This window comes from Saccostrea cucullata, unplaced genomic scaffold (genome assembly GCF_032062105.1).
Source record: "Saccostrea cucullata isolate Sc308-1 unplaced genomic scaffold, CSIRO_AGI_Scuc_v1 ctg1647, whole genome shotgun sequence".
Taxonomy (NCBI): Eukaryota; Metazoa; Mollusca; class Bivalvia; order Ostreida; family Ostreidae; genus Saccostrea; species Saccostrea cuccullata.
The window spans coordinates 30,841-43,542 of record NW_026939001.1 but is presented as its reverse complement, the minus strand read 5'-3'; the positions used below and the strand labels follow the sequence as shown (position 1 = coordinate 43,542).

The window sequence follows — 12,702 nt, the reverse complement described above, 5'->3', positions numbered from 1 at the left end:
ACATCACATGCATAAATGAAATAATCATAAAAAAGTAAGAATTTCCAACACATTTTGGCTTTTTGCTGTGATTGCGTCCCTTTATTAGCCGACCAATTTGGATATAAATATAAAAAGCATATGAATTATTTTGAAAAATAAAAATAAAATAAAACATATGCCTGAAAAGATTGATTTTACATTGTTTTAATGTTCCTCTCGAGAATTTCTCACTCATATGGAAATGCCACCACTTGTCGACGGTGAGATGCAAATTTTGTCCATTACTCGGCACTTAAGGCCATTGAGCAGTGAGGCATCTTCAACGCGATTCTAGAGCAAACACTATATCCACTGCACCACGCAGGCAACTCTGCCTGGGAACAAAATACTTTCTATGACTTTTGAAAAAAAAAATGTTGACATTGTTTCAAGCAGCAATTCTTGTTTCGCATTCTTTTTTGGACTCGATATATCCCAATGAAATCAAAACGAATTACCCTATTTCTATAATTCCACTATCATCTATATTTCATGTTTACGTCTACTAACGAAATGACAAGCAGGCTCTGAATACAATTATTTTTTTGTGGCAAACAAAATAAATGTGTCGTTACAGGCATGCATATCGCGATAAATGTTATAATATGACGTAGTTTGCAAATGATACAACCAATATCTTATTCACAAATTAAATGGATGTTCAATACCAGTTGTTATTTTTATTACAAAAATAACTATGGATTATTCCGTCATCCTGGTAGATAATGTTTAACGGGCGCCAGAGGATGTCTACTCTTCCGAGGCACCTGACCTTTCTCTGGTGTCTCAATAGCTATTACTTTTGATCTATTCACGACTTTTTCCTTATCTGGTTTATGAGTTTTATCAATGCTCGTTATCGTCACCTTTCACGTTGTACATGTATTAGGGAAATTTGATTTTAACATAAAAAAAATAAATATACTTGCATGGAAGTTTAGAAAAATAATATCCCTTGACACTTTTTTGTAAGCATTTTATAGACAAACATGGAACGACAACAGCATATTAAACATTTCTTAAGTGATTACATTAATAATCTAGGCACTAGAGCACACACAATGCAAAATTAGCGAGAAGAACTTGTAAATCTCGGGTCAAATTAAATGTAAGTAGATGCAAAATGTAGAATTTCCTCACTGCAAAACAGATCTCTATAGATAAAGTAGTTTATTAATTCAAACAACCGAGGAAGGCTACTGTCAAATAAACTGATGATATAAGAATATCAAGAATCTCGTTAAAAGTCAATGTTTTGAAAATGCTATGATCGAAACAGTGACCCTGTTTTCAAATATCAATATACATGTATCACAAAGTCAAATGTTGTTTTTCAAACAAATTGTAAATAAGCTATTATTTTTATACTGAAGTGTCTATGAATTTTTCAGTTTGTCTGAACATGACAACAACAGGCGCGACTGTTTCAAAGGGTTTGCTCACTACTCAAGTTCACCTGATCCCAGTTCTATTTTTATTTCTATATTCAGAGATCCATGTTTGATTAATTTGTATTTCTTCATGGAATATAAGTTTGTTTACTGTTTATTATTTGTTAATTGATCGACAGAGTCTTAGAAATGTGCGATTTCAAGAGGATTATAGAATTTCATGGAATCGCAAAACCAGCTTTAATGTTAAGAAAAAAAAAATAGATAGAATATTTAGTGTTTTTTTCAAATCCATAATTATTGCTGATAGAATAAAAATCAGACAATACACAGAGACGAATAATGTATTAAAACAGGATGCGTGTGTGAAACACTGGTGCCTTCATATGGCAATTTATCGAATGCAAATCAAACCCCAAAGTCAAGAAATGAAAAAAAATGTTGTTACCCAAAGAAAGGAATAGTCTCAATGAATGTGAAATACAAAGCCAAAGCACTAACGGTTCAAAAGTTTAATATTTTAGTTAAATGTGAGTCACAATCAAAGATTGATGTCAAATGGTCAAATTAAAGCTATATTGGAGATCTTCTTGTCTTAAGAAATATGCATGTAAAATATTTAAATGCACTAACTTTTCAAAAGTTATATAGTATTTAGAATATACAGTTTAAGAGGAATTCCAAGGTGAAGGTCAAAAGGCCAAAATTGTTCATATCCAAAGGAAGCATCTGTAAAATATGAAGGTCCTAGTTCTAAATCTTAAAAAGTTATTCAAAAGTAAACTTTTTCAAAAGTAGGTTCAATTATGAAGTGGTAAAGGTCAATTTTTTTCACTCATGTAAAGGTCTTGTTAAAAGGAAATAAATACTTGAAAGACAAAATCTCTAGCACCAGCTATTCAAAATTTACCGCAAAGGTTAAAGTTTAGTAATTTTTTGCATAGGTGGGTCAAACTCCCATATCAAGAGGTCAAATATGTTGTTACCCAATTCAACAAATCTTGTCACAAGGAATACACAGGTGAAATATGGAAGCCATAGCTTTATCTTATGAGATTAAAGTTTTAGCGGACAAACAGCTAGACAGACAGGGCAAAAACCTTATATCCTTAACCTTTGTTTATGAAGCCTTAAAAGGATTTTTATGGACAGACAGAGTCTGGCACATCTGTTTCATACTTGGATAATGGTAATCTAACAATTAAGCTACATGATACACGTGATGAATTTAACTTTTCTACCGTCAACTTCCCTTACTTTATGCAGCAATTTACCTTCAGCACCTGTATACGGAGTAAATATATATATATATATATATATATATATATATATATATATATATATATATATATATATATATATATATATATATATATATGATAAAAAAAATTATAATAAACAGTTAAACATGGTATACATAAGTAGAGTCTTACCACGGTTTGATATGCTTTCTTTAATCTCGTTTCCCTCTCTTTCCTTGCTTGCCTTTTCTGTTTGTTGCTGACTATTGATTTTAATATTAGACATTGCTTTTGAAAGATCCTGGAACTTTTCAGAAAATTTTTCAACAATTTCTTCCATTCCCCACAATATGTTTTCCAAAGACTTCTGATTTTGCTTTTGATCCTCTTTAATCTCCCGTAAGGCTTCCATAATTTGGTTCATCATTTTAATTTTTTTGTCATTTTTCTCATCTGGTATATAGTTCCAAGGTCTTTCACTGTCTCTTTTGAATTCCTCTAAATACATCTTAATATCTTCCATTGCGGTTAATTCTAAATCTTTTTCAGTTTTACCTGAATTACTTTCGAGTTTCAACATGTAACTAAGGATAACCCCAAGGAATAAAAAGAATATAGCTAAGAAAACAAACATATATATGTGCATGAAAGAATAGGAGCTCCAAGGAGAGGCACGCTTTTCAGTTGTGGTTTCATCATCCTTTGTGCTTTCTTTGGACAATTGTAGTGAACATATCTGCAAAATGAAATGCATCAAATAATTATTTTATCAATTTATTAGGAGAATGTTCCGGAGGCTTAATAATTAAATTTCATGTAATTTTATTTAAAACCAAAGAGAACAGACAACATTCAATACCCTAGAATTTGTTACTTTGTGGTAGAATTAAAAGTAGGAACAATATGCATTTTTACTACTTCAAGAAGATCAAAATGTATATTTTGCTGACGAAATAATGTTAATACATTTACGACAGCTATTCATTATTTAATGAGTCTAAATGTATTTCTTTAAATGCTATACTTCATTGAATTGGAACGTCACCTAAAATAGTCATTGTCTTTCATGATTATTTATTTGTTACTTAATCACAGTCTATTCATTAAGCGAATTTTCAAAGAGAACATCTTGTTAGGACCCATCCTGTGGACACTGTTAACATGAAAACAGAAGGAAAGTCATGAAAGGAGATTTTGAATATCAGGTCATATTTCAAATTTCCTTTTCTTATGAATATTACAGGAAAATAATTTTTTTTTCGAAAAACTCATTTCATAATATGGAATCTTTGTTGCATTTATCAAAACCATTTATCGATGAATAAAACGTTTAAAACTCGGCAAGGGTTCAGTTAAGAATAAAATAGCCAAGAAGGCCTAGATCACTGGCTGGTCAATGAGAAATCACTTGCAGTTAGGAAAACCGTTTTGTACAGAGAAGTTAGAGTGACCGCCAATCAGATTGCCTAGAAGCTGAACTTTTCAACGGGTAGCTTTTTATTTAAAGATTTTAAAAGAATTGTGATAAAACAACGTTCTGGAAAACAGAACAGTATCTGCGAGTTGAATCCCGCACATGTGCAAAAAAGATTGATTGTATATTGTTTTACGTCCATCTCCAGAATTTTTCACTCATATGGAGACGTCATCGTATGTCGGTGAAGGGCACCAAATTTAGACCTATTCTCGGCACTCAGGGCCTTTGAGCGGTGAGGTTTCTTTATCGTGCCAGCGCCAATCGTGACACGGGACCTACGTTTTTAAGGTCATATCCGAAAGACCTGTGACATTCACTTCTGATGCCGAGAGTTCGGCAAAGGAACAGTAGCCACCTATTTTTACGTCTTAGGTTTGACGCGGCGTCAGGAACGAGAATCGAACCCGGGCCTCCCGATCACGAAGCGAACGCTCTACCACTAGGCTAAAAAGAAAGCGACTGCAAATTTCTCTAAAACTTTTGAAATTTAATGGGAAATGTAATGAAAGACTCCTGTATAAAATTGTTACACGGGATAAAAGCTGTCTACAATACGCCAGTTTCGAGATTGTAACTCTCCTGCGATAGAGGCGCAAAAAGTATCCATTTCAGCATGGAGGTGGGACAGTTTGTTTATGTATACAAACGTGCATAAATCAATGAACGATGTTAATGGCTTTTAAAATTATTTACTGTTATAGAAAGATAAAAATGTTAAATAGTGATGCATTTTATAATTCTATCAAGTTCAGCTGTAAATATTTACAAATCTACTTTCAATTTTAGGGTACTTGAAAACGTAATAAATGTAAAAACTAAAAGATTTTCTTGATTGTACGTCAAACATTCTCTCAAAAGTTAGTGGGTTTTTTGAAGTTATAATAAGGGGAAAAAAATCAAAGTGTCATTAAGATTGTCGACATGTAATGATCAGTTTCATGTTCACTGTATTTATTAGAGGTCCATATATCTTTTCTCTAGTCTGAATAGTCTCACATCCACTAAATTTCTTTTTGTTTCGAGTTTTTAATTTAAAAAATGACACCTATACTTAAATTTGATAATTCTCGAGTTGAACAGTGCATCCTTACAATTATATAGTTACGATAAACCAGTCTATAGATGATGCAATATACCTTTTGGTTTACGCGGCAACCAAACACCCATCCTCAACGAAAGAGCGCACCAAGGGAGATAATCTCGAAACTTGCGTATTATATGAACCCGAAAGAAAACTGGAAAACAAAATATGGTCCTGTTAAACAAATTGAACAACCTACCATTGCTTAACACAACAAGACAGTAAGGAAGGTTTTGTATGCAATCTTCTATTCATTCCAGTCGCCCGCGTGGCGCAGTGGTTAGAGCATCTGCTCTAGAGTCGCGAAGTAAGGAGTTGATCCATTCGTCGCGGGTTCAAATCCCACTGTGGGACATGGAGACCGGTCCTTTGGATGAAACCGTATCAATGTCGCAGTATATACTGACACGAAAAAGACCCCTCCCTGCTCAATGGCCCTGAGTGCCGAGTATAAAACAAAAATTTGCAGCTCTTTACTGGCAAGTTTTAGCGTCTCAATAAGTGAAAAAATCACGAGAGGGACGTTAAACAATATACAATCATTTATTTAATTAATCAATATAATTATTCCAACGGGATAGTTTCTCAAATTCCAATAAAAAAAAGGCAGAAATGTTGATATGTGGTTAACGTGAAAAAGGTACTGTCTTAGGTAAAAAAAATACTACTGTACAAAAAACATGTTTATTATGCCCCCCGTTATTGATGATTCGGGAAATATAGTTTTTGCCCTGTCTGTTAAGCTGCTTTTGTGTTTGTCTGCAAAACTTTAATATTGCCCAAAACTTTTGATTGGTTGGAGTTACAGTATCAACCAGACCCAACCTGACACCTGAGCAGTTCCCAGAAAAACAATTCCTGGACTGCTGTGGGACTGCTTTCTGGGTCTGCTTTGTTCACTCATGTGTGAAAAAAGGTTCTGAGTGACATGATGTACATGCTTTTTAAAATTCAATTTTTATAACACATTTAAATTCAACAATGTAAATTTTTTAACATTCAATGAAAAAAACTGCTCAAAAATCTACAAAGAAGCAATATTTATGAGGGACTATTTCTTTTGGTGGAAGGATATTTAGCAGAAAATTCTGCAAATCTGCACATTTATAAAATTTAATGTAATGGAAATTTAGACTCACATACTTATACTCGGAGAATATTTTCCGTTTTGATATTGCTAAAAATAGCTAATATAGGTCTTAATTTATATTTTTAGACTAAGTTTTACACCTTCCCTCAACAAACTTTTCCAAAAAATGAAAATATGTTAAAGAAGTCAAGGTCAAATCTACACCATTTTTTGCCTGAAAATCACATATTTTGACGAATATTTCAAAATTAACATCACTGACCCCACCTTTTTCTTTCATTATTTTAAACTACTCGATACTTGTGACGGATCAGCACTCAAGTCGTAAAAAGTTTGATATAAGAAAATTTTTTATTGCCTATTAAATTTTTTGATACCCCAAATATGTTATTTTTTAGTGCAAAAATGTCACACAATAATTTATGCGCAATAATTTGCAAGATTCGTTTAATGATAAATATTATTCAAACTATTTTACGTAAAATAAGATTATATATATTGCCATGCTTACATCTGATCAAATATAATAAGGGTTAAAGTAATTAACCAAAGAGATGAAATTTAAGTGCAAAAAGGTCAACTTAAATGTACCGTAGATCAGTAGGATGAACACTGACCCCCTATTTTCTTTGCGATTTTGAGTTACACTTTATGAGTACTTATCCAAAATATACTTCTCAATTATTATTATTATTATTATTATTAATCTACTTTTATATAGCGCCCTATATAATTATGGAATTACCCTAAAGCGCTTTACACGTAGAAAACAATTACAATATAAAACAAAGGAAGGACGGGTACAATATAAAAAAGGTAAAATCATAGGGCAATTTTTTTTCTTTTTTCTTTTCCTTTTTTATAAAATAAAACCAACTGGATGCTCCATTGTGACTAGAGCCTTATAAACTAAAGGCGAGTCTAAAAAGATGTGTTTTTAGATTTCTTTTAAAAACTTCAAGTGACTGTTCTTTCCTAAGATCCAGCGGGAGGCAGTTCCACAGGGTGGCTGAAGATACATCAAACCTTCTATCTCCATACATCTTACTTCGAGTGCGTGGTTTAACAAGGCTCAGTGAATCCCCAGACCGCAGTGAACGTTGTGGGCGATAGACCTGAACAATTTCCTGGATGTATTTCGGGGCTAGCTTCTGTAAGGCCTTGAAAGTGTACAACAGAATTTTATATTGTGCACGGTATGCCACAGGTAGCCAGTGAAGAGTTATTAGAATTGGTGTTATATATTCATGTTTTCTCAAACGTGTCACCAGTCTGGCTGCAGTGTTCTGAACTTTCTGCAACTTTTGCAAGGATGTGGCATTGAGGCCAAAAAATAGTGCATTGCCATAATCAAGTCTAGATGTCACTAAAGATCTAACAAGTGTCCTGCAAGCATCCTCTGTTATGAGTGATCTTATTCTACCGATGTTACGAAGATGGAAATAACAGGATCTTGTAACCGAATTGATTTGACAGTCCATGCTTAATTTGCTGTCGAAAAATACCCCGAGATTTTTAACACAGGAAGCATTACTGATGACTGATCCACCAAAAGCGAGTTTACGTCCTGTAAATTCATTTGCCATACGTTTCGGTGTAAAGATGATGAGTTCAGTCTTATCCTGGTTTAACTTAAGGATGTTGTTTTGCATCCAGTCTTGTATATCAGACAGACACCGTTCAAGTCTATTCGCAATGTCGTCCCAACTGTCCTTCGGGTTAATAATCAGGTAAACCTGTGTGTCATCAGCATAACAATGGTAATACATGTTATGTCTCCGGCAAATTTCTCCGATGGGTTTGGAGAACATACAATATAGACGAGGTCCTAAAACAGACCCTTGTGGTACACCAAACTGGAATAAGAACTCTCTCGAGAATGTCGAACCTACAGCAATTTGTTGACTTTGACCAGATAAATAAGACTTTATCCATGAAAGCGCCGATCCTGTGATACCAAACGCATATTCGATGCGACTGATTAGTATATCATGATCAATCACATCGAATGCAGCCGAGAGATCTAGCATTACGAGAGCAACGCATGAATTCTTATCCAGTGCAGAGGTAATATCATGGTGCACCCGTAGCAGGGCAGTTTCTGTAGAGTGACTACTTCGGTAGGCCGACTGCACGTTATCATGAAGCTGGTAAGCGTTTAGGTGTTTTTCGAGTCGAGATGCCACCGCTTTTTCTAATACTTTAGATAAAAAAGGCAAATTTGAAACAGGTCTGTAATTTTTGAATTCATCTTTGTCAAGTCCTTGGCGTTTAATCAATGGACGTACTATGGCCTTTTTGAAATCCAATGGTACTGACGCTTCTGAGAAGGATTTGTTGATAATTTCAGTGATGATTGGCAAAAGTCTCTCCAAACATTGTTTCAAAACATTTGTGGGTATTGGATCTAACTCGCAAGACTTCGTTGGTGCATCGCCGATAATGTCACATACCTCAGCAATCGACACTGGTTCAAACGCTTCCAGAGGAATGCCATCAAACTTGATGTCAGCTCGAAGGACAACTTCCATAGTAGGAGACTTGGTCAAGGAGCAAAGGTTATCTCTGATTTTCTGAATTTTACCGATAAAAAATTCACCAAATTTGGATGCGAGATCGAATTCGCTGTCATGCTCTGGCAGTACTGATAAATTTGTGTTTCCCATGAGATTGTTGGTAAGTTTAAAAAGCTGTTTCGAGTCGCTGCCTATTTCCTGAATTTTGTTTATATAAAACTGACTTTTACAGTGTTGTATGAGTTTTGTAACCTGCATACATTTCTGATTGAAAATGTCCTTGTGGACTGCTAGGTTTGTTCGTCTCATAGTTCGTTCAGCCCTCCGGCGATCTCTCTTAGCAGAATAAAGATCATCCGTAAACCAAGGAGTATTCGGTCGTATAACAATCTCCTTTGATTTCAGAGGGGCATGAACATCAATGGTAGCAGTAAGAACTCTATTGTAGTGAATGATAAGCTTTTCAACAGATGCTTCCTTGTAAGTCACGTTTGAAAAATCAAGATCGTTTCTGAAATTGTCCATGTTGATGTCATGAATTTTCCGAAAGGTTACCGTTCTTCTCTCTCTCGGAGCTTTGGACAGACGCAGTAAAGTGCGAATTGCGAGGTGGTCACCACTTCTGTTTCCATTGTTGTCACATATACCAGGATCTGCTACAAATGGCGTTGCCTGTAATATAGAACTATCTTCTCTGGTAATCAACACATCTAACGTATGACCAAGACGATGTGTTGCATCGGAAATATGCTGCTTTAATCCATGTTCTGTTAGCAACTCTGTAAATGTTCTAGCATCTTTGTCATTGGGATCATCAAGATGGAAATTTAGATCACCTGTGATAAGTAACTCACCAGGGATCAACACGAGACTGTCCAGATAGTTGGTCCATTCTTCAAAGAAAACAGAATTCTTGAATTTATTTGATTTAGATGGTGGTGGGCGATATATAACAGCGATGCGAATAAAGTTGTTTTTGACTCCAACAGAGCACTCTAGATGTTCAAAATGAGTGTATTTGGCATCTTTGTTCGCAGGTTTCACACTAACCTGTTTTTCGTGAATAATCGCCAGGCCTCCACCCCTTCGATCTACCCTTGGTTTATTTATGAAATTATATCCGTTTGGTATTAGTTCAGACAAAATGGCGTTATCTGTGTCTGATCCTAGCCATGTTTCAGTCAGCACCATGAGATCGATGTTATTTGACTGAATGTAATCATTTATGGATACTGATTTATTTCTTGAAGATCTACAATTGAGAGTACATAGTGAAAGAGTTCCTGACGAGTTGGCTATTGGAGCTCTACTTGTTTCAATTTTCAAAAGATTCGAACCATCTCGACAGCTTGTATTGTCAATTCTCTTTGTCCTGTGATGAATCAATGTTGGAATAGGGAAGGTCTCACATGTTTCATTTGGAACTTTTGCGATAGAACAGGAATTGTTGAGAGTATCATTGAAGATGTACACTAAATTATTTCTATTAACCCCAAGTTGATGTTCCACATAGCTCAGCCGCCCAACACAGACAGTGTGGATACGTCTTATGAACCTGCGTCCACCCTTCGTGCCCCTTCTAAGTCGAAAATGTTTGGCACGACCCGACACACCAACAGTGTTTGGCCTTACAAAACACATCGTGCAGAAACTATATTAATTGAGTACGAAAAAACGTGGAGTGACTTGTCAACACAATCCAACCAAATAGAGAGATAGTTCGTACAGGGAATCGTACTGAAGTCAAAGTATATTTAGCTCAGTAGGAACATTTGTGGAGCGACTTGACAACCCAATCTGAGCAAAAAGAAAGATAGCTCGTACCGGTAAAATCCCAATAGAGTCAAAATAGAAAAGTTGAGTAAAACAATTTATGGAACGACTTGGCAACACAATTCAAACAACGAGTAAAATAGGTCGTACCTATAAAAAGCAATACAGTCACGGTTCAGTGAACTTAAAATTAAAAACTTTAAACTATAATTTCACTTAAAAACGGAAATTTAGAGAACAAAGGATTCAACCTTTTGATTAAGCGACGTGTTATATAAAAGCTCAACAAATCTTAAAACTAGAACCTTAGTAACAAAAGAGCAATCAAGTTATATAGTCAGAGGTGGAGCTGCCATGTCATAGCGCTAACACACTCAGATATTCTCAAAAAATCCTTGATATAACAAATTTCAGGAGTGACTTACCTTAATTATAACTTTTTTTCTGAATACATAATTTTGAAGCCAAAATGGTTTGAATAGATAAAGTTCATTGTTGTAAAATGTACAGGAAGGAAACACAGATACATACAGTTATTGCAAGTGTTCGTTGGTTATGATTTGGTGGTGGGTAAGTATGGAAATTGATTGGTGTTTTCTTTCATACACCAAAGCCAACAAAAATTACCACTCTGCATGGTAATTAGTAATTTCATATTAAAACCCATGATGGATGTACAGTTAGTTTAGATTATCAACAGTAATTTTTCTGTAACGCTGTAAAATTAACTTTTTTATAAAGTACAGGAGCTTTTGGAGACAATTGTTAACCTCTAACATTGATTTATTTTATTTTCTTTTTCAAAATTATACATACGTAGTTACTTTTAAACCTATAGAATTAAGCTATATTTTGATAAAGAAAAATAACTTACAGTCTCGGACAAATCGTCTTCAGGTAGTGTTTCCAAATTTGCACCTACTGTTGGCTCTTTGTCTTTCTTAAATATATTCTTGTCCTCTTCCTTTCTTCCGGCTATGGTAACCAAGTACCATTATTAAAAAACAATCTCTTCTAAATTCTGACGAATATCATAGATCATTTTAATTAACTGTTTACATCATTATGATTAGCTTAGGAGCTTCTCTTTACAAACCCTGTCTGACGAGTTCTAGTACAAATTTTCCTTCAAACAGCAATCCGCTTTCCTCGTTGAAGACTCTGTAGTTTATCTTTGGGTGTCCTCTCCGTTCTGAATTTATAGAAAATTTTGTAAAAGTGTAAAAAAAAAAGTTATTATCTAATGTATATAACTAATATACGTGTTAATGTTTCAAAGACATAATCATTAATTTACAAGATGTTCTTCAGTTATGCATTGCAGCGTTAGAGCTACAAAATACATCAATCGAATGTTAAAAATGAGAGTTAATCATTTTAAAGTAAATTTAAAATGTTTTACTTACGAGCACTCATCGTTTCAACATTCCTTGGCCGTAGAAGATTTTTAGATATGCTTTCGCCACATGAATTTTCCAAAGCTGAGAGAAAAAGTTTTATTGCCTCTGGTCCTCTATGTAAAATCAATTTGACAAACTGCAAAGTTTCTATTCTACAACTTTTACTGCTCTTGTGTATAAAATCCAGTGCTTCCGGTGTTATTACCCCAGCACTCAACAGAGGTGTCTGGAATGAGGGAATACTCACTATATCCAGTAACTCCGGTAAAGTGTCCAAAATATTTCCTTTGACTTGTTCGATTTCTAAATAAAAAAAAGAATCTTTAAACGACCAATTAAATCCCGGGCTTTTTAACAAAGGCAGCTCCTTATATATAAAAGGAACTCGTAAATATACCTAGTTTGTCAATGGTCGTTTGAAAATAATTTTGATAAATATGAACATACTTAATTTTGTATCAAACTTCGGACTTCACAGGATTTGATCACGTGACCGACCCACTTCAATTCCCATTTAAGTTTATAAACATGTTATTTCTTTCTTAAATATTATACACAAAAAAAAGAAACCACTTACTTTGACCTTAAAACCGACATTTACATACATCCACAAGAAGGCATTATCAATTGACAATTAAAGTTATGCTCTCAATTGTTCCCACAAAACAACTTCTGTCTTAATGTTTGGCTTAATAACAAACTTTCATAAGTC

General features: G+C 34.4%; 1 protein-coding gene across 1 annotated transcript in view; it reads right to left on the bottom strand.

Moving 5' to 3' along the window:
- Window positions 1-2,931: 2,931 nt before the first annotated feature.
- Window positions 2,932-12,702, bottom strand: part of LOC134252083 (uncharacterized) — a 31,447-nt gene continuing 21,676 nt past the window's right edge. Inside the window, exons 6-10 of the mRNA XM_062734521.1 lie at window positions 11,997-12,293; window positions 11,687-11,782; window positions 11,465-11,565; window positions 3,209-3,389; window positions 2,932-2,954 (exon numbers count right to left, since the gene is read on the bottom strand). Of these exons, the coding sequence (XP_062590505.1) occupies window positions 2,932-2,954; window positions 3,209-3,389; window positions 11,465-11,565; window positions 11,687-11,782; window positions 11,997-12,293 (698 nt within the window). The remainder of the gene's footprint in view (window positions 2,955-3,208; window positions 3,390-11,464; window positions 11,566-11,686; window positions 11,783-11,996; window positions 12,294-12,702) is intronic.